Source organism: Tursiops truncatus, chromosome X (genome assembly GCF_011762595.2).
Source record: "Tursiops truncatus isolate mTurTru1 chromosome X, mTurTru1.mat.Y, whole genome shotgun sequence".
Lineage (NCBI taxonomy): Eukaryota > Metazoa > Chordata > Mammalia > Artiodactyla > Delphinidae > Tursiops > Tursiops truncatus.
The window spans coordinates 97,298,677-97,320,381 of NC_047055.1; the positions used below are offsets into that span (position 1 = coordinate 97,298,677).

The 21,705-nt window shown below is 36.0% G+C and overlaps 1 protein-coding gene across 1 annotated transcript in view; it reads right to left on the reverse strand.

The window, feature by feature from the left end:
• CFAP47 (cilia and flagella associated protein 47) overlaps positions 1–21,705 on the reverse strand; it is a 516,906-nt gene that overhangs the window by 13,442 nt on the left and 481,759 nt on the right. Inside the window, 2 exon segments of the mRNA XM_073798895.1 lie at positions 5,638–5,809; positions 19,204–19,356. Of these exon segments, the coding sequence (XP_073654996.1) occupies positions 5,638–5,809; positions 19,204–19,356 (325 nt within the window).

Here is a 21,705-nt window from a genome sequence, read left to right on the forward strand (position 1 = left end):
GTCTAGTCTTATGCTTATCTTAGTTTAGTACTTACAGTTTATTATCATTGGTAGATTTGTTTATTGATTCGGTTGTTCTCTTCCTTTTTTATATATATATATATAGATATATAGGTTTATTTTCTCCTTTTTCTCTTTTTGTGAGTGTGTATGCGTAGGCTTCTGTGTGTCATTTTGTTTGCATTGCTTTGCTTTTGCCATTTGTCCAATGGTTCTGTCTGTTGTTTATTGTTTGTTTTTTTTTTAGTATAGTTTTCAGCACTTGTTATCATTGGTGGATTTGTTTTTTGGTTTGGTTGATCTCTTCTTTCTTTCTTTTCCTTTTTTTTATTACTTTGTAATTTTTAAATTTTTAATAATTAAAAAAATATTTTAATAACTTTACCTTTTTCTTTATTTCTTTCTGTCTCTTTTTCTCCCTTTTCTTCTGAGCCATGTGGCTGGCAGAGTGTTAGTGCTCCGGCCGGGTGTCAGGCCTGTGCCTCTGAGGTAGGAGACCCAAGTTCAGGACATTGGTCCACCAGAGATGTCCTAGCTCCATGTGATATCAAACGGTGAACGCTCTCCCAGAGATCTCCATCTCAACGCTAGACCCAGTTTCCCTCAACGACCAGCAAGCTACAGTGCTGGACACCCTATGCCAAACAACTAGCAAGACAGGAACACAAGCCCATCCATTAACAGAGAGGCTGCCTAAAATCATAATACGGTCACAGACACCCCAAAACACACCACCAGATGCGGTCCTGCCCACCAGAAAGACAAGATCCAGCCTCATCCACCAGAATACAGGCACCAGTTCCCTCCACCAGGAAGCCTACACAACCCACTGAACCACCCTTACCCACTGGGAGCAGACACCAAAAACAACGGGGACTATGAACAAGCTGGTGGTGAAAAGGAGACCCCACACACAGTAAGTTAATCAAAATGAGAAGACAGAGAAACATACAGCAGATAAAGTAGCAAGGCAAAAACCCACCAGACCTAACAAATGAAGAGGAAATAGGCAGTCTACCTGAAAAAGAATTCAGAGTAATGATAGTAAAGATGATCCAAAATCTTGGAAATAGAATAGAGAAAATACAAGAAACGTTTAACAAGGACCTAGAAGAACTAAACAGCAAACAAACAATGATGAACAACACAATAAATGAAATTAAAAACTCTCTACAAGGAATTAATGGCAGAATAACTGAGGCAGAAGAATGGATAAGTGACCTGGAAGACAAAAGAGTGGTAATAACTACTGGAGAGCAGAAAAAAGAAAAAATAATGAAAATAATTGAGGATAGTCTCACAGACCTCTGGGACAACATTAAACGCACCAACATTCCAATTATATGGGTCCCAAAACAAGAGAAAAAGAAAGGGACTGAGAAAATATTTGAAGACATTATAGTTGAAAACTTCCCTAATATGGGAAAGGAAATAGTCAATTAAGTCCAGGAAGCACAGAGAGTCCCATACAGGATAAATCCAAGGAGAAACATTCCAAGACACATATTAATCGAACTATCAAAAATTAAACACAAAGAAAAAATATTAAAAGCAGTAAGGCATAAACAACAAAAAAACATACAAGGGAATCCTCATAAGGTTAACAGCTGATCTTTCAGCAGTAATTCTGCAAAACAGAAGGGAGTGGCAAACATATTTAAAGTGATGAAAGGAAAAAACCTACATCCAAGGTTACTCTACCCAGCGTGGATCTCATTCAGATTCGATGGAAAAATTAAAACCTTTACAGACAAGCAAAAGCTAAAAGAATTCAGTACCACCAAACCAGCTTTACAACAAATGTTAAGGAACTTCCCTAAGCAGGATACACAAGAGAAGGAAAAGACCTACAGTAACAAATGCAAAAATATTAAGAAAATGGTAATAGTAACATACATATCGATAACTACCTTAAATGTAAATGGATTAAATGCTCCAACCAAAAGACACAGACTGGCTGAGTGGATACAAAAACAAGACCCGTATATATGCTGTCTACAAGAGAACCACTTTAGACCTAGGGACACATACAGACTGAAAATGAGGGAATGGAAAAAGACATTCCTTGCAAGTGGATATGAAAAGATAGCTGGGGTAGCAATTCTCATATCAGACAAAATTGACTTTAAAATAAACACTATTAGAAGAGACAAAGAAGGACACTACATAATGATCAAGGGATCAATCCAAGAAGAAGATATAACAATTGTAAATATTTATGCACCCAACATAGGAGTACCTCAATACATAAGGCAAATGATAACAGCCATAAAAGGGGAAATCGACAGAAACACAACCATAGTAGGGGACTTTAACACCCCACTTTCACCAATGGACAGCTCATCCAAAATGAAAATAAATAAGGAGACACAAGCTTTAAATGACACATTAAACAAGATGGACTTAATTCATATTTACAGGACATACCATGCAAAAACAACAGAATACACTTTCTTCTCAAGTGCTCATGGAACATTCTCCAGGATAGATCATATCTTGGGTCACAAATCAATCCTTAGTAAATTTAAGAAAATTGAAATCATACTAAGTATCTTTTTGGACCACAGTGCTATGAGACTAGATATTGTGGAGGCTAAACAATACATTACTAAGTTATCAAGAGATCACTGAAGAAATCAAAGAGGAAATCAAAAAATACCTAGAAGCAAATGACAATGAAAACACAATGACCCAACCCTATGGGATGCAGCCAAAGCACTTCTAAGAGGGAAGTTTATAGCAATACAATCCTACCTCAGGAAACAAGAAACATCTCAAATAAACAATCGAACCGTACACCTAAAGCAATCAGAGAAGGAAGAACAAAAAAACCCCAAAGTTAGTAGAAGGAAAGAAATCATAAAGATCAGATCAGAAATAAATGAAAAAGGAATGAAGGAAACAATAGTAAAGATCAATAGAACTAAAAGCTGGTTCTTTGAGAAGATACACACAATTGATAAACCATTAGCCAGACTCATCAGTAAAAAAAGGGAGAAGACTCAAATCAATAGAATTAGAAATGAAAAGGGAGAAGTAACAACTGACACTGCAGAGATAAAAAGGATCATGAGAGATTACGACAAGCAACTATATGCCAATAAAATGGACAACCTGGAAGAAATGGACACATTCTTAGAAAAGCACAACCTTCCAAGACTGAACCAGAAAGAAACAGAAAACATAAACAGACCAATCGCAAGCACTGAAATTGAGACTGTGATTAAAAATTTTCCAACAAACAAAAGCCCAGGAACAGATGGCTCCACAGGTGAATTCTGTCAAACATTTAGAGAAGAGCTAACATCTATCCTTTCCAAACTCTTCCAAAATATAGCAGAGGGAGGAACACGCCCAAACTCATTCTACAAGGCCACCATCACCCTGATACCAAAACCAGACAAAGATGTCACAAAGAAAGAAAACTACAGGCCAGTATCACTGATGAACATAGATGCAAAAATCCTCAACAAAATACTAGCAAACAGAATCCAACAGCACATTAAAAGGATCATACACCATGATCAAGTGAGGTTTATCCCAGGAATACAAGGATCCTTCAATATATGCAAATCAATCAACGTGATACACCATATTAACAAATTGAAGGATAAAGCCATATGGTTATCTCAATAGATGCAGAAAAAGTTTCCGACAAAATTCAACACCCATTTATGATAAAAACCTTCCAGAAAGTAGGCATAGAGAGAACTTACCTCAATATAATAAAGGCCATATATGACAAACCCACAGCCAACATCGTTCTCAATGGTGAAAAACTCAAATCATTTCCTCTAAGATCAGGAAAAAGACAAGGTTGTCTGCTCTCACCACTATTATTCAACATAGTTTTGGAAGTTTTAGCCACAGCAATCAGAGAAGAAAAAGAAATAAAAGGAATCCAAATCAGAAAAGAAGAAGTAAAGCTGTCACTGTTTGTAGATGACATGATACTATACATAGAGAATCCTAAAGATGCTACCAGAAAACTACTAGAGCTAATCAATGAATTTGGTACAGTAGCAGGATACAAAATTAATGCACAGAAATCTCTTGCTTTCCTATACACTAATGATGAAAAATCTGAAAGAGAAGTTAAGGAAACACTCCCATTTACCATTGCAGCAAAAAGAATGAAATACCTAGGAACATACCTACCTAAGGAGACAAAAGACCTGTATGCAGAAAATTATAAGACACTGATGAAAGAAATTAAAGACGGTGCAAACAGATGGAGAGATATACCATGTTGTTGGATTGGAAGAATCAACATTGTGGAAATGACTATACTACAGATTCAATGCAATCCCTATCAAACGACCAATGGCATTTTTCACAGAACTAGAACAAAAAAATTTCCCAATTTGTATGGAAACACAAAAGACTCCGAATCGCCAAAGAAATCTTGAGAAAGAAAAATGGAGTGGAAGGAATCAGGCTCCCTGTCTTCAGACTATACTACAAATCTACAGTAATCAAGACAATATGGTAGTGGCACCAAAACAGAGATATAGATCAATGGAACAGGATAGGAAGCCCAGAGATAAACCCACGCACATATGGTCACCTTATTTTTGATAAAGGAGGCAAGAATATACAATGGAGAAAAGACAGCCTCTTCGATAAGTGGTGCTAGGAAAAGCTGGACAGCTACATGTAAAAGAATGAAATTAGAACACTCCCTAACACCATACACAAAAATAAACTCAAAATGGAGTAAAGTCCTAAATGTAAGGCCAGACACTATCAAACTCTTAGAGGAAAACATAGGCAGAACACTCTATGACATACATCACTGCAAGATCCTTTTTGACCCACTTCCTAGAGAAATGGAAATACAAATAAACAAATTCGACCTAATGAAACTTAAAAGCTTTTGCACAGCAAAGGAAACCATAAACAAGACCAAAAGACAACCCTCAGAATGGGAGAAATGATTTGCCAATTAAGCAACTGACAAAGGATTAATCTCCAAAATTTACAAGCAGCTCATGCAGCTCAATATCAAAAACAGAGACAACTGAATCCAAAAATGTGCAGAAAACCTCAATAGACATTTCTCCAAAGAAGATATACAGATTGGCAGCAAACACATGAAAGGATGCTCAACATCACTAGTCATTAGAGAAATGCAAATCAAAACTATAATGAGGTATCACCTCACACCAGTCAGAATGGCCATCATCAAAACATCTACAAACAATAAATGCTGGAGAGGGTGTGGAGAAAAAGGAACCCTCTTTCACTTGATCAGAATGTAAATTGATACAACCACTATGGAGAACAGTATGGAGGTTCCTTAAAAAACTAAAAATAGAACTACCATACGACCCAGCAATCCCGCTACTGGGCATATACCCTGAGAAAACCATAATTCAAAAAGAGTCATGTACAGGCTTCCCTGGTGGCACAGTGGTTGAGAGTCCGCCTGCCAATGCAGGGGACACGGGTTCGTGCCCCGGTCCGGGAAGATCCCACATGCCGCGGAGCGGCTGGGCCCGTGAGCCATGGCCGCTGAGCCTGCGCATCTGGAGCCTGTGCTCCGCAACGGGAGAGGATGCAACAGTGGGAGGCCCGCGTACTGCAAAAAAAAAAAAAGAAAAAAAAGAAAGAAAATAGGGGTGAAAGCAGGTTTACCTCAGTGGTTTCTTTGGTGCAAATATCAGACTGAAGACCAATGTTACCCTTTCAGCCTTGATATTATAAGATTTTTTAATGTAATATAAAGCCACGCAGGATTCCAAATTAGCCTTCACAGCTTCAGATTCAAATTGAATTTCATACTCAAATTCACGTTTTACAGGTATATCTAAGAAAATTAAGATTAAAATGCATTTTAATTCGATTAAATATGTATAGGTTGAAAATCAATTATGTCAGCATTAATCATGCACAAGTATTTAGAGGGAGGAAGATGGTATATGTTATTTAGCTTTGTGTTCATAATACCTATTGCATTACCAGATATATAATAGTACTCAGTATGCTTTTGTTAAAAGGTAAATAAATGAATGAACATAAAAAAAATACATGCACCCATCATCCTTAAATTCCACTATCTTAAATCCTTAAAATTCAGACTTATGAAACAAGAAATAGCCAAGTGGAAACTAAAAATCAATATTTACTATAAAATAAAAATAATGACATGCTCTCTATAAAAAATATATTAAAAGCCTATAGACTTGTAATTTATAAAGAACGATTTGAATTAAGTTCAAACAATATTAAAACTGCATCCCAGTCTATTAGGGCAGGATTTTCAAACACTGGTATATTTTATTTTTTGGCCACATTGCACGGCTTGCGGGATCTTAATTCCCGGACCAGGGATTGAACCTGTGCCCTCAGCAGTGAAAATGTGGAGTCCTAACTACTGGACCACCAGGGAATTCCCTGGTAAAGTTTAATACAAGAGAGAGTTCTTCATTAGTCTTGGGTTATTATAGACAATATGGTTAACTGTATTTTCTTACCCAGTAGGTTACCAGAGGAAAGTTAATTATAGCAGGGTTTTGTTAGGTACATGTGAAAAATATCTTAAATTCAAGACTGGCATGTAGAAGAGAAGCACAAGCATTTATTATATTTATGCTCCATGTCCATCTAAGGAGCCCAACTTGCAAATCAAGAAGTTTGTTGCACATAGATCATGGAAGAGAGCTCCAGAGAACCATGACTTGACCTGGTCCACAGCTGAGCTAATTTCTAAAGTCTGTCTCTAGTGTGTAAAGGTAAACGCGATCCTTGGATTCACAGAACTGACAGCCACCTCTAAGCAATCCTAACAGAAACCAGACCACCTTTCAGAAGTAACTGATTATAATTTCTGCCACAGAACTCTGAAATATAGCTTGGCTGTAACAAGCCTGAGTCACATTTAATGATTACTCAGCAAACCTTATTAATGTAAAATAACTGACTGACCCACACCCTTACAAGATCTTTTTTTTTTCCACGTGTAAAAATAAATCTCTGACCTCCTGAATTGCTAGTTCTCATCCTGTTGACAAAATCGGCAACTGTTGTTCCTATCAATAACCATTCTTTGTTGTAGCAAAATCAACATGTCTACTTTAATGTGTCTATTTGTTTTGGGGACAGGATATGGAAATGTATAGGAAGCAGCATTCCATACAGAGAAGCAGTATTTAAGAATTTTAGAGTGTTTAGTGGGAGATGAAATTTCCACTGCATTCAAATGACATATTTTTCAAAGTAAATACTGTATGTAGTTGAGATTTGCATCTGTTTCTGCTTAATTATTGAAGCCTTTATGGGAATGGCTGTGTTAGAATCAAGATAGGAAACGAGAAGCTAAATTTAGTTTCAGAAGCATTGAACCCCTTGTGGGGAATCGTCTCTATGGATGTCATAATTCCAATCATAAGAAAACCCACTGGTACAAAAAACAGAGATGATTATCTGCAAGGGACAGGGGGTGAGGCAACTAGGAATTTTTTTCAAACTACACATAATTTTTTCAAACTACACATATCCCCCTTACCTGTAACTTGAATATGTTGATACTAGCACCTAAGGGAGAGGGACAGAATTGGGTTGTACAAAATCGTAAACTGACATTCTGTATCGTGTCTTAAAGCTATCATAATAGAGTCTCTGCATTTTACTTGAAAAGTCATATTATGAAGTTAAAAACATGCCTTTTGCTAAGTGGAAGAGAATCTGTATAGTACTTTTATGTGGACATGGTTGATAAGAGCTAAATCAGTGAGGCCAGTGTAAATTAATTATCATCTGATTGTTGTATAAAATTAATCACTCATGACAAACATAGCTCATAACTTTAAGAGAGTAATTGCACATTTCTAAAAAAATATCTAAATAAATGTAGCTGCTCTTAATACAGTTTGTAATTTCAAAGTTACAGGTCAACAGTTCTTGGGACTACTGTAACAAATACAGGAGGAAAATTCTGTCCTTAGCAGTCCCTTAAAAAGACACTTGATGATGGCCATTCTGACTGGTGTGAGACGATATCTCATTGTAGTTTTGATTTGCATTTCTCTAATAATTAATGATGTTGAGCATTCTTTCATGTGTTTCTTGGCAATCTGTATATCTTCTTTGGAGAAATGTCTATTTAGGTCTTCTGCCCATTTTTGGGTTGGGTTGTTTGTTTTTTTGTTATTGAGCTGCATGAGCTGCTTGTAAATCTTGGAGATTAATCCTTTGTCAGTTGCTTCATTTGCAAATATTTTCTCCCATTCTGAGGGTTGTCTTTTGGTCTTGTTTATGGTTTCCTTTGCTGTGCAAAAGCTTTGAAGTTTCATTAGGTCCCATTTGTTTATTTTTGTTTTTATTTCCATTTCTCTAGGAGGTGGGTCAAAAAGGATCTTGCTGTCAAAAAATCTAGAAACAATAAATGCTGGAGAGGGTGTGGAGAAAAGGGAACACTCTTGCACTGCTGGTGGGAATGTGAATTGGTACAGCCACTATGGAGAACAATATGGAGGTTCCTTAAAAAACTAAAAATAGAACTACCATACGACCCAGCAATCCCACTACTGCGCATATACCCTGAGAAAACCATAATTCAAAAAGAGTCATGTACCAAAATGTTCATTGCAGCTCTATTTACAATAGCCAGGAGATGGAAGCAACCTAAGTGTCCATCATCGGATGAATGGATAAAGAAGATGTGGCACATATATGCAATGGAATATTACTCAGCCATAAAAAGAAACTAAATTGAGTTATTTGTGGTGAGGTGGATGGACCTAGAGTCTGTCATACAGAGTGAAGTAAGTCAGAAAGAGAAAGACAAATACCGTATGCTAACACATATATATGGAATCTAAGAAAAAAAAAAATGTCACGAAGAACCTAGGGGTAAGACGGGAATAAAGACACAGACCTACTAGAGAATGGACTTGAGAATATGGGGAGGGGGAAGGGTAAGCTGTGACAAAGTGAGAGAGTGGCATGGACATATATACACTACCAAACATAAAATAGATAGCTAGTGGGAAGCAGCCGCATAGCACAGGGAGATCAGCTCGGTGCTTTGTGACCACCTAGAGGGGTGGGATAGGGAGGGTGGGAGGGAGGGAGACGCAAGAGGGAAGAGATATGGGAACATATGTATATGTATAACTGATTCACTTTGTTATAAAGCAGAAACTAACACACCGTTGTAAAGCAATTATACTCCAATAAAGATGTTAAAAAAAAAAGACTTGAACTCATGAAATTAATAGGATAAATATATATTTAATTTCAATTGTGTTTTAACAGGTACTGAAATATTTACTAAACTTTTTTTTTTTTTGTATTTTACAATATATAATGGTTATCACAGGCTTGTCTAAAAGCACTTCCCATTTTCAATGGTCTCCCATTCTCTGAAGATTTTCATAAACTGCTCACTAAGACCTGTAGAATTTGCCCCAGTAAAACTTCCTAGCTACGGCTAAATTCATGAATATGAGGCAGATAATTTTGTTTCCACAGCCAACATCTAAACAGACTTTAAAAACGTTTTTCTTATCATTTATATTTTCATTTCTTTACTCATTCAATGAATAATAATTGAAAGCTTTCCTTGAAATGACAAATAAGGTTCTTGTCCTCATGGAGCTTTATGATTGGGAGGGAAAAACTGCCAATAAACTACCAATTATATCACTAGTTTTTAAATGACTACTGTGATAACGGCTACGATGGAGAAGCAGAAGAGACTATGAGAGCAAAGGTCCTGGGAACTTGACTTCTAAGGTCCTGAGGAAGTGACCAGTACACCAAAGTTGAAACGCGATAAGGGTTTCCTGGATGTAGAGAGAAAGTAAATGCCTCCTAGGCATCAGAGCAGCATGGGGAATTTTTCCATGGTGGAAACCACCTTGGCTCATTTGAGAAAGAACTTAAGCAGGTGGAGCAAAAGGGAGTAGGAAGAACTTGTCAAGAGATGAAATGGGCAAAATAGGCAAGACCATGCAGAGTACAGTGACGATTTGGGACTTCTAAGAATAACAAGAGCCTACTGAATGTTTTAAGTATGGAAGTGATGTGATCGTTGAATGGTAAATTGAGCAAAAGGGGATTAGGAGAGAAGGTAATGAAGTTTCTGCAGTAGTTCAGGCCATGTGGTGACTTTCACAAGGGTGAGAGGAAGATGTAGATTAAGCTCAAGCAATGCCCTGTGATGTGTGAAGTGGCAGCTACATGAGCAGTCCTGACTGGTAACTAGAATCATGAGCTTATCACTTCAGTACTGTATTCATACCCTTAACATATTGATACATACAAAATATTTAATCAAACAGGTTTCAGAGAATTGTAGAATATGAGATATCTATATCTTTCTATCTATCTATTGATCATTTACTGTCTCATAAAATAATGATGGTAATAATCATTTGGGTATGACAGCAAGGTCATTATATTGAATAAGAGGGGTATGTCTCCATCCAGATATTATGCCTGCATAATTATCATTCAATCTAATGCTTGTATCATCATGCCCATAAATCATGCAATGGGCACTATGTTGGCCAAGGGTGCCTATTACTTGGGTGAATTTTCTCAGGGCAATGACTGCATTTTATTCAATGTGGAAGAATATTAGTAATTCTTAAAAAGAGAATGCTTGATTAAATATGATAAATAATCAAAAAGTACTGAATTTTAACCAATTTATTTGCAAAATGTACTTTGAAATTATGTATTTTATACCATATATATTTTAATCTGTAAGAAATACGTTTCATAGTAAACCAAACCAAAATGTCTCAATTATAGAGAAATGAATATCAAAGTATAAAGAACAATATTATTCATGCTCCTTCCCTAAATTTCTATAGTTGTCTCTTCGTTAATAACAGGCATCTACATTTGTTTGAAAGAACATAGTAATCATACAAGGAATGAATGGAGTACTGAAGACAAATCTGAAATAGGATGACGACAACAAGGTATTCAAAGAAAAGAGAAGATACTGGATAAACTACCTAAAGCTATTTTCTTTGAACAGATAATGAAGAATGTGCCGTCTGCACATTCTTATTATTTTTTTACAAAATTGTGTACCTTTTTGAAGGGGTATTTCATTTACATGCTTTACTGCACTTTCATAAGGTCATTTAATAGACAAAACATTTTGATTAACTTAAAATAACTGCATGGTCCTTTAATACAACTGCAAGCACTACAAAATGAAAATTAAAGGAAGAAAGTGGCCACATAGCTGATGCTCTTCTTACATGTTTCATTTTAAACAAGAAACCAGAAATAAAAGATAAAGGAACTTCTTGTAACATAAATATTTTATCTAACCTTTTAGCAATGAGCACCCAATTTCAGACTCTAAGATTTAGGTACCACATTTTCGTACTTTCTTTTTTGATAGAATATTCTTTTGTGTATTAATGACAAAACCCACTGAATGACATTGAAAGAATCATGTTTCCATCTCAACATGTCATTTGTCAGTGACTGAAGACAGGCCCTCTAGTTACATCACTGTCAGAGAATGCCCAAACAGAGCTTTAAATGATAATAATGGTAATATCTAACACTTCTGAGACACTTACTGAGAATCAGGCACTTTTAAGGATTCTATGTATTTGCACTTAATCTTAAAAAAATATCCTATGAAATAGATACCATTACTATCTCCATACTACAATTGAAGAAACAAAGTTTATAGACATCTAAAGTAATTTTGTCAAGGCCCTACAGAGACTAAATGGAAGAACCCAAGCTGTCTGTGTTCAGGTGTCACAACCTAGGATACCAGGCCTGTCAAGTGGCACAACTGCTGAGAAGACGCCATCAGCAGCTGCATCTGGAAATGTGCAGGCCACCACCTGCGCAAGCGGGTGTGATGGCCCTCAGGGCAGAGGCCTGGGTCACTCAAACATTTAGATCCTGATCAGAGGAAGAGGAGCCAACAACAGAGATGGAGAAGGGAGAGATAAATAAAGCTAGTCATGACAGCCAAGAACAGAAATTTCTTTAACTGGGTCAACTGGTAAATGCTGCCGACGCGTAAGCTCAGAACACAAATCTGACCACTGGATTAGGCATATTGGATAAGGTTGACAATCTTGTCAGGGGTACTCTCATTAGAGTAGTTACGACAGAAGGCTTAATGGAGTGAGTGGAGTAGAGAAAGCAAAATGAAGAGAAGCAGAGGAAAGGATCAAGTCTAGAGGCCAATATGGGGTCATGGGAGGACCAATGACGAGCTTCTCAGGAGCTGTTTGTGATCACAGACCAAACCCAACATGGTGTTTACACTCAACACGTAAACAACATGCAACAAGATGACTGGCTTGGGGGGTGAAATGGCGACCAGTGTGACACATAAATCAGCAAATCAGGCACAAAAAAAGACAATAGATTAATCAAAGAAAAACAGCCTCAAGCTACTGAACACTGGGAAATAACAGGAAGAGGCATGAATCTGTTATGCAGTTCAATGGCAAAACTACTCTCACAGAAAAAGTCCCATAGAGAGAGCGTCACCGAACTAATCTCCAGAGAGGCACAAAGAAGGCACGGACTAGGAGTTACTTAGGAAGAATAAACACAACTATAGGGGAAATTCTGTCCACACGGTACAATTTGTAGTCTTATAGAAGTGACATTTCAAAATACAGTCTAAAAATACAAGTATTATAATATCCCAGTAGGGCAACACCAATTGATTTAAATAGTACAGGTGCATAAATCCAACATATTGGATAGATGTTTTTTGAATTCCTTCACAACAGTTTGTGTCTTGTTAAATTTTGGCATCTCTGGGACTCAGCATAATACCTGGGAGCAAAGATGCTCCCTAGATTGTTGCTGAATAAAAAAGATATGAAAGCGATCAATCTTCATTAACTCAATGGTGTGTGTGAGGAGTCAGGGTGGAAAGAGAACAGAGAGGTCCTGGTATTTTCATTTAATGAGGTTTGATAGTTTTATTGGACTCTCAGGGAAAGAAGATGATGAAGATAAAGGGAAATAATGGGAAGGCAGTGGTGGGGATCCTTATTTCCTACTGATCATGTTTACATAGAGAGGCTTATTCACTCACTAGAAGGGAAAGTTATGGGAGGAAAAAAAATCTCAGCATCAATCTGCCGCCTCCATCATGATCTGCCATCCAAGGAAAAGCAACATATCTGATCCGTGAATTTGGGTGAAGAAATGAAGCATGAGCAGATGAGCAGACCCTTTTTTTTCTTTCCCGATGTCCTGAATCCAGGATGTACACTTTCTCTTTCTTCTTCATGTGTTGGTTGTTTATTCCTATAGGGAGTCTACAACTGGCTAGGCTGGGGTTAATGCACTTGATTTTGGTGGAAGGTATTAATAAGCCCAAACAAATCCAAAGTCATTTTCCAGTTCACCTTTATATAAAGGTACTTTTTGATCTCCATCTGCTTTATTTCTACATCTATTTCTCAGATGCTTATAAATTCGGATGAGGGAATACAGGGTGTAATTAATGATCACACCTAAAAAAGCCCCATCAAAGTTCAAGCCACAGAGTGAAGTGCTCTAATTTCCACCATAAGGGATTTAAGAGACTACAGGAAGTACAAAATGGCTTAAACAACATGATTCTTTTGAATTCTATATAATGTGTTGAGTAAACTATAATTAAATGACACGCGTAGGTGAAAACAGCTGGTTTGCCTTTGCATAAAGTCTAAAATAGTATTCAGACTTGTGACCAGACTTGTCCCTCCATAAAGAAATAGGTGAGAAGGAAAGGGTGAGCAGGGAGAATTACAGAGTGCATGTAAGTTGGTTACATCTTTGGAATAACAGCAGTGAAAGGAATCCAGTTATTACCAGATGCTTTTAAGGAACTCAGAAAAGAGAGAGGTCAACTGATTTATTAAATATTCAGAGAAAAGACACTAAGACAGAGAAAAACATTAAAGTTGAGAGGGGACTGAACAAACGTACTTCTGTATAGCAAGACATGCTTCAGAACAGAAATAAACGTTCACCAATTAAAATGTCTTTTGCCAAAAAATAGATAGCTTCTCGCGTTCGGTGGTACTGAGCAGAGAAAAAGCTATTTTAGAGAGAATGATGGGAAGAGATAAGCCTGCAAGCCTTCCAAATAGTAATTTTCAATAGTAAGCATTACTTTTCATCATGAAAAGTAATGAAGCAGTAAAATATGAACCATATCAAAAGGTGTATTTTCAAGAGCTATTTGAGAGAGACTGTTTTCCTAACATGCCTTTCAAACCTCTCAAAATGATGTTGGCAGCTTCCTTATAGACCCTGCTTATCTAGGAGGAAGCGGATTTTTTTCAGGTAATAAGATTTAATCAATTTCTATTATCAGAATTATAATTTCTTTAGCTTGCAACCTGACAAGAGTACAATTTAAGCAATTTAAAGTAGCAAGAACATAGTAAGATGAGTCCTGGATACAAGCATTTCTTTACCTTCCTTTCCACTTCATGTCATAGAAGCATCAACATTTTCCCTTCAACAGGATAGATTTCAAATAAAAATCAAGGCTTGAACACTAAACTATTAATATTCACTGAAGCGGACTTCCCTGGTAGTGCAGTGGTTAAGAATCCACCTTCCAATGAAGGAGACATGGGTTCGAGTCCTGGTCCGGGAAGATCCCACATGCCGCAGAACACCTAAGCCTGTGCGTCCCAACTACTAAGCCTGTGCTCTAGAGCCCGTGAGCCACGACTACTGAGCCAGCAAACCACAACTACTGAAGCCCACGCACCTAGAGCTCGTGCTCTGCAACAAGAGAAACCACCGCAGTGAGAAGCCTGTGCACCACAACAAAGAGTTGCCTCCGCTCGCCACAACTAGAGAAAGCCCGCGTACAGCAACAAAGACCCAATGCAGACATAAATAAATAAATAAATTTATTTATTTTAAAAAAAGAATAAAGAACCCCCCCCTTAAAAAAATTCACTGAAGCATAGTAGGATGACACACAAAACAATGGTTTCACTTCAGAAAGAAACTGGACATTCACTGGGGTACAATTATTATAGGCTGGCTGCTTACTAAAATTATTTTCTATTTTAATAAGAAAGCACTTACATTTATTTATCACTGGAAATTGGAAGTTGTATTACACATCTGAATTCTGAGGTTAATCTACACTAATATTCTTATCCCTGGTATGTATAAACAATCAGAATTTTCTTTGAGTATTGTCTATCAGTTGAAGCAAAGAAAGCCAACAGAATTTCATTTAATTAAAGATTACATTTCCTACATTTGTCTAATGTCACTACATGATTCACTAAGGTAAAATCTATATCCAATTTATAATAACTTTTTTGAGATAAATGGAAATGCTTTGTATCAGTCTGATTCCATTATTAATGGATAGTTCTTTGAAATAGAGAATAACTGAAAAGGCACTGAAATGGAAAATTTCCCTCTCCTCATATAAATTTATTTCACTTTTTATAAATTTAAGCAGTTCGTGATTACACTGGCATTTTGCAATGACAAAACTAAAATTCAACCAAAGGGAAAAAATAAGTTAATATAATTAAGAATTAAATATCTCATTGTGCAACCTAGTAACTGCATTACTATCTCCAACTCTCACATACTTCATACTATCTATAACTAGCCAGTAAATAAAAAGAACACAGTTAGGGTGAACTAATATTTTTGGAATTCCAAAGACCTTTTGAAATACATTGGATACATATAACATAGATACTCATTTCATAATTCCATCTCCAGCTTTTCAAATATTGCCTTGCAAATTTTATAGTGAAAGTGTGTAGGGGAGATTATTCTGACATTTTTGTAATTCATTTAAGAAATATTTATTATTTCTAGTTCCTCTTCTACATTTACTCTCAGAATGTTTATTTGCAAATAATAGAACCCCAGTTTGAATAATCTTTTTTGGAAGACACCAAGGGTTTCATGAAGCAAATGGAAGTGTTGATTAAGTGTGATGGAGCCATGTGTATAAGTCAATGAGCAGGCAGAGAAAGGAGACCTGCAAAGAGAGGAGAAAGCAGGCCTGCATAGAAAAGCAGAGAAATAAATATTCCCTAGCTCTACATATTACAGCTTCAGCAAATAAAGATAAACAGGCTAGAATGACAGTAGGGAACAAATGGTGAATGTAATTCAAGATTATTTTATATAGATTGAATCACGTCAAAAACATTTTAGTAGGGCTTCCCTGGTGGCGCAGTGGTTGAGAGTCCGCCTGCCGTTGCAGGGGACACGGGTTCGTGCCCCGGTCCGGGAAGATCCCACATGCCGCGGAGCGGCTAGGCTCGTGAGCCATGGCCACTGAGCCTGCGCGTCCGGAGCCTGTGCTCCGCCACGGGAGAGGCCACAGCAGTGAGAGGCCCACTTACCGCAAAAAAACAAAACAAAACAAAAACATTTTAGTAGGTAAAAGTGATCAAATATCATTTCATACGGAATAGATATTTTTATAGGTGAAAAATTGATGGGTATTGGTACTTTTATATGTCGCAAAGTCATTTTTTATTCAGCAAGCAATGTGTAAACACTACTACTGAAAAAAAGAGCAACAGGATAAAACAGGGTACAAAGTAAAATAGAAGAGAGTGTGATAATAAAGGGAAAGCTGAAACAACTCTGTTTATTGATTGGCCACTTTGTACCGGGCATTATACCTTATGCTAGGGAACCTCTTAGAAAGCTTTTCCCTTGTAAAAGTTTTTGATTTCTACAGGGCTTTAGAAGATAAAGCAATTAGGTTAGACCTGATGCCAATATGAACAGCTCAGAACCTACTATTTCATCTTTAGGTTTTAAATCTAAAGTATTTTTTAAAACGGTTTTAAAAAATAGTCAGGGGCTTCCCTGGTGGCGCAGTGGTTGAGAGTCCGCCTGCCGATGCAGGGGACACGGGTTCATGCCCCGGTCCGGGAAGATCCCACATGCCGCGGAGCGGCTGGGCCCGTGAGCCTTGGCCGCTGAGCCTGCGCGTCGGAGCCTGTGCTCCGCAACAGGAGAGGCCACAACAGTGAGAGGCCCGCATACCACAAAAAAAAAAAAAAAAAAAAAATAGTCAGGCCTGGATTCATGCATTATCCCTTCCACTGCTGCATTGTAGGACCCTGGATAAGTCACTAAACTTCTTTTACTTAGATTTCCTCACTTGTAAAATAAAAATACAGGGATACTATGTGCTTCATAGGGTTTCTTTGATGATAAGTTCTATAATAATACAATAAATACAAAACATAAAACACTTAGCACTGTTCTTGGAAGACTAAGCACTTAATAAATAAACTGGCATGGATATCAGAAAGGTTCTAATCTGGGTTTGGGGTATGGTAGAAGGCACAGACAGAGTGACAATACTTTATATCAGATAGGTGGCTGAGAGAACTGGAGAATGGAGGGTGGTGCTCGGTTCACAGCAACAGCGGCTGTGCAGAGCCAGCCAGTTAAACCTGGATCCTCATCTCAGTAGGCGATTTGAGATGTTGACCAGAAACTGACTGGAACTCCATCCTACAGAGTGGGGAGACCAGTCTGATGGTAGGAGAGGGATAGGGGTATGTGTGAATTTCCATGCCCAGAAAACACTTGATGTATAATAGGTCCTCATTAAGTACTTTCGGATGGACTGATGATAGATTTTAACAGTTCACAGCAAATAAAATATGGCAGAGACTGCTAATTGTCTCCCCAATATTTACTTTCTCTCTTTTCCTCTTTTTTCATAATAGAATGTCCCCCAGTTTTATCTGGATCTGTCAAGAGGCATTTCCCAGCCTCAAGTGCAGCTAGGTGTGCCCATATGACTGAGGTCTCACCAGTGGGATAGAAGTAGAAATCACATATGCGTCTTCAGGTCATGGCTTTAAAGGGAACCAGCTTGCTCTTCACTGTGGACATGACTGTAGAACTGATCATGCAGAGGAGGACAACTTAGTGGATGGTGGAGCAACAAGAGAAAAGGAACCTGAATCCCTGATAATCTTGAGGGGCAGAGGCACTGTACTGCCTAAACCATGCACAAGTCCAGGCTTACATGTGAAAGAGAAATACGCCTGTCTTGTTTGTCACTGTTAATTGGTCTTAGTTAAAATAACTGGTTAAATTCCTAACATGTTTCCATCACTCAAGTATGGCCGGAAGTATGAGAGGGTATATATCAAGTTTATTATATCCTAACACCATCTGAGTGGGGCTGAATTGAGTTGAGGGGCTGCTTTCCATATTACTTCAGGAATTTCTTGAACCATTTAAAATGAGCATTTATAACTTAGTAGAAATAGCTGCTATTATAAAATATTAAAAACTATTTTACTATCTCTTGTATATCCTCTCTATACTCTTGTATACTCTCTCTCTCTTCAGTTATACCTCATTTACATTCTCTTATCACTGAAATAATTAGATTAGACACAGAGATGATAGTAGTGAGATTAAAGTAAAAAACTATACATATAAATGAGAAAACTAGAGAAGATATTTTGTTTCTGCAAGGAATTTCATACTTAATTTTGTGGTTAATTTGCTTTTTAAATAATACATAAACATAGATTTCTCCCCTTGATTCTAATAAAACACTGCTATGGAAATTTCCCTTTCAGTGTGAATAGGAGCATTCTACTTTAGTTCATCTGGGAAATAGCTGAAAAATAAAGTTTGCATCATTGAGATTTGATTTTGCCAGACCATAATATTAACTTTTTGAAAAGTCTTATTTAAGGTTCTAAATGTCAGAGGGGTAGTTGTACAAAATATATGTCAATTTATTGATTTATGTCAATTTTTATTGACATAAATTTTATCTAATTTATGTCAATTTTTCTATTTCTTTAAATAAGAAACATTTTATTCAAGGTTCTGCTTCCAAGTTTAAAGCTGAAGCCATGGCTTCAATCTTATTCCTTAAATCAGAAAACGAGAGTAAAGGAAGAAATTAAAGTTGAAGGAAAATGAAAATTACAGTTACTGTAACTTTTTCTTTCCTCACTGATGACAAAATCACAACCTATTTTTATAAATCCACTGATAACCATAATTATTGTCGCTTTGGAGAAAACTACTATGTGAAGAGAACAAACATAAGCGAACACTCATTGGACACTATTTTAATGATATTGTATGTGAAAAATAAATGGGAATGGATTTTCATGCAACTGAGTAATCAGCAACCTGAAATTTAAGGAAAATTGAGTTTTTATTTATTATAATTTTTTATACCCATGACTGTGGTTCTCTTACCTTTGATATCTTCATAAGAATCATATGATTTTCTTTTTGGAATCACTACAAAGTTTGTCAGATCTAAGATAGGATTTTGTCCCCAAAAATCTCCATCCAATGTGACTTCCACCTCCTCTTCTACCCACTTCCTGGACTGACATTTTATGACAACTACAGGAGAGAAATACTTTCAGTTAATTTGACTATTGGGTTATATGATTGTTCTTGAGATAGAAAAAATGAATTATGTTATGAAAAATAAAAGTTCCTTTCGCATACTTTGACACGTCATTGCATCTGGTATTAACACACATACACTCATCCAGTATCAACATACATTGACATTTTGGAAGCAACATGAATATTAAATAATATGTAAAAATAGCATGACAAGAGATAAATCTAGAAGATACACACCAAAGTATAGAAGATTACATTAGGATGTAGAAATGTGATTCAGGGACTGGATTTTTCAGCTAGCTGTATACTCATTGTGGTAAATACCAAACTTTACTTATATAAAAATACTACAGCAAATACCTTCAAATAATTAAAAAAATAAGTTTATTTTATAATAACACTTATAAAATATATTTTATTAAAGTATCTCCTAAACCAAAAATATTAGTTTATTTACATGCACCTTAAAATTCACTTAAATTAAGTAAAATATTTTGATTTCCATTTGTGAATTGCTTTTAAATTTACAAAATACACTATTTAGTAATTAAAAATTGTAACGAATTATTTAAAGTTAATATTAAAATGTTATTACATATTAATTTAGCATACAGCACTAAAACATTAAATATATAACTTTACATGTTTCTATATATATATAATTCCAACATTTTCCTATATAAAGTGCAGAAGTTGTTAATGATCTTGTGAGCAACCAAAATATTATGTCTATATCAACTACTAATTATATAAAGGAATATTAATATATTGGCATTAGCTGTATAATATTATGGGGCCATGTATGCTACAGTCCATATTTAAGAATATTATTTCTCCAAAATATATTAACTGTTATATTTTTATCAGTTCAGATGCACATAGGACATAAATTGAATATGAGATAAAAAGGGAGTCATAATACTAAAAAAGCTTTGAAATGGATTACACTATGCTTTCGTGGCATCAATAATATTGATAATATGTTCATCTGAACAGCAAGATTGGATAATGTCCTCAGATTTATGTGTTTTCACAGTATAGACCACATTTATAGTAAAGAAATGTTTAAAATAAATTTATTTTAATTCTTAAATTTACAGGTTAATACTGAACATTTTGGACTTAGAATATGTGAAATGTACAACAAGGGTACAAAGTTAGATGTAAATTAAGTGGGTTGAAATGGCTGAGGAAAATGTACAAGCTTTTCTGGTTATAATTAGCTTCAGTCCTAAAGCATTAAATTGGAAATTAGTGTGATCAAAGTTACAATTAGTATCATGTCATTGGTCTTGTCCTGTAAGTCCTTAGGAAATTACTGCCCTAGCAATGCCAGGATTACTAAACCACAATGGATTCACATTCCATTGTCTTTACACTGTGATAGGGAGTACAGTCCTTTTCTAATTATCTACCCCCAAAGGACAGGAGAAAAAGTGGTTCACAGAGCAACAAAAGTACCCTGGGCTTGAGAATAACCTGGGTTATAGATACATAGAAAAAAAAAGAAACAACAAACATTGATGGTGACACAGTTGAGCAGGGAAAGCAATGGGTTATTTCTGATGTGCTCTTAAGAATGAAGAATGGACTGTACTGAAAGTAAATAATATTTACGTATAAAATCATACCCATCTGTTTCTCAAGGGCATTTGTAGAGAAAAAGAATTACTAGAATAGGTTTTAGACTTTTGGTAAAATGATTTAATAACTAGTACACAGTCTGTTCAGAACACAGATGTTACTACTTGGTTGTGCTAATGTAACACAGGCTATTTACAGAACTCACATTTACTTTAAAAATCTAATAATTATGAAAAGAAGTGACTTGATAGAAAATTTCTATGTTTCTGGAGCATATTTAACCTTTGAAGAAAACTGTGCAAGAAATTTGTATTTTCTCATAGGTTTTATTTTAGACTTTAAAAAATCTGCTTTAAGTCTTTAATCTGGGAAAAAAACAAGCAGTGTCTGGGGTAGACATGAGCAACACCGCTGTTAGAATCCCAACAGAGTAATGTCTAGGCTGTATTACATCACTTTGATCAGAAGACTATTATAAATTTTAAACTGTTCAGCTCTTTGGAAAGTATAAAAACAACTATGTTTTGAAGGAAATTAAAAAAAAGCATTTTGACATGTTTTTGAAGCATTCTGAAGATAATTTAGTATATATGAAATATTTATGTGTTGATAATTTTTTGTTGTTGATAATTTTTTAACTCAAGAGTAAAAATATTTCAAGTAAAACAAATGACATTTATTGTCAAAGGTACTGTTAGTTATGTGGATTTTCACTCCAGTTAAAATTAAACTACACAAGGAAATATATAATCTTGG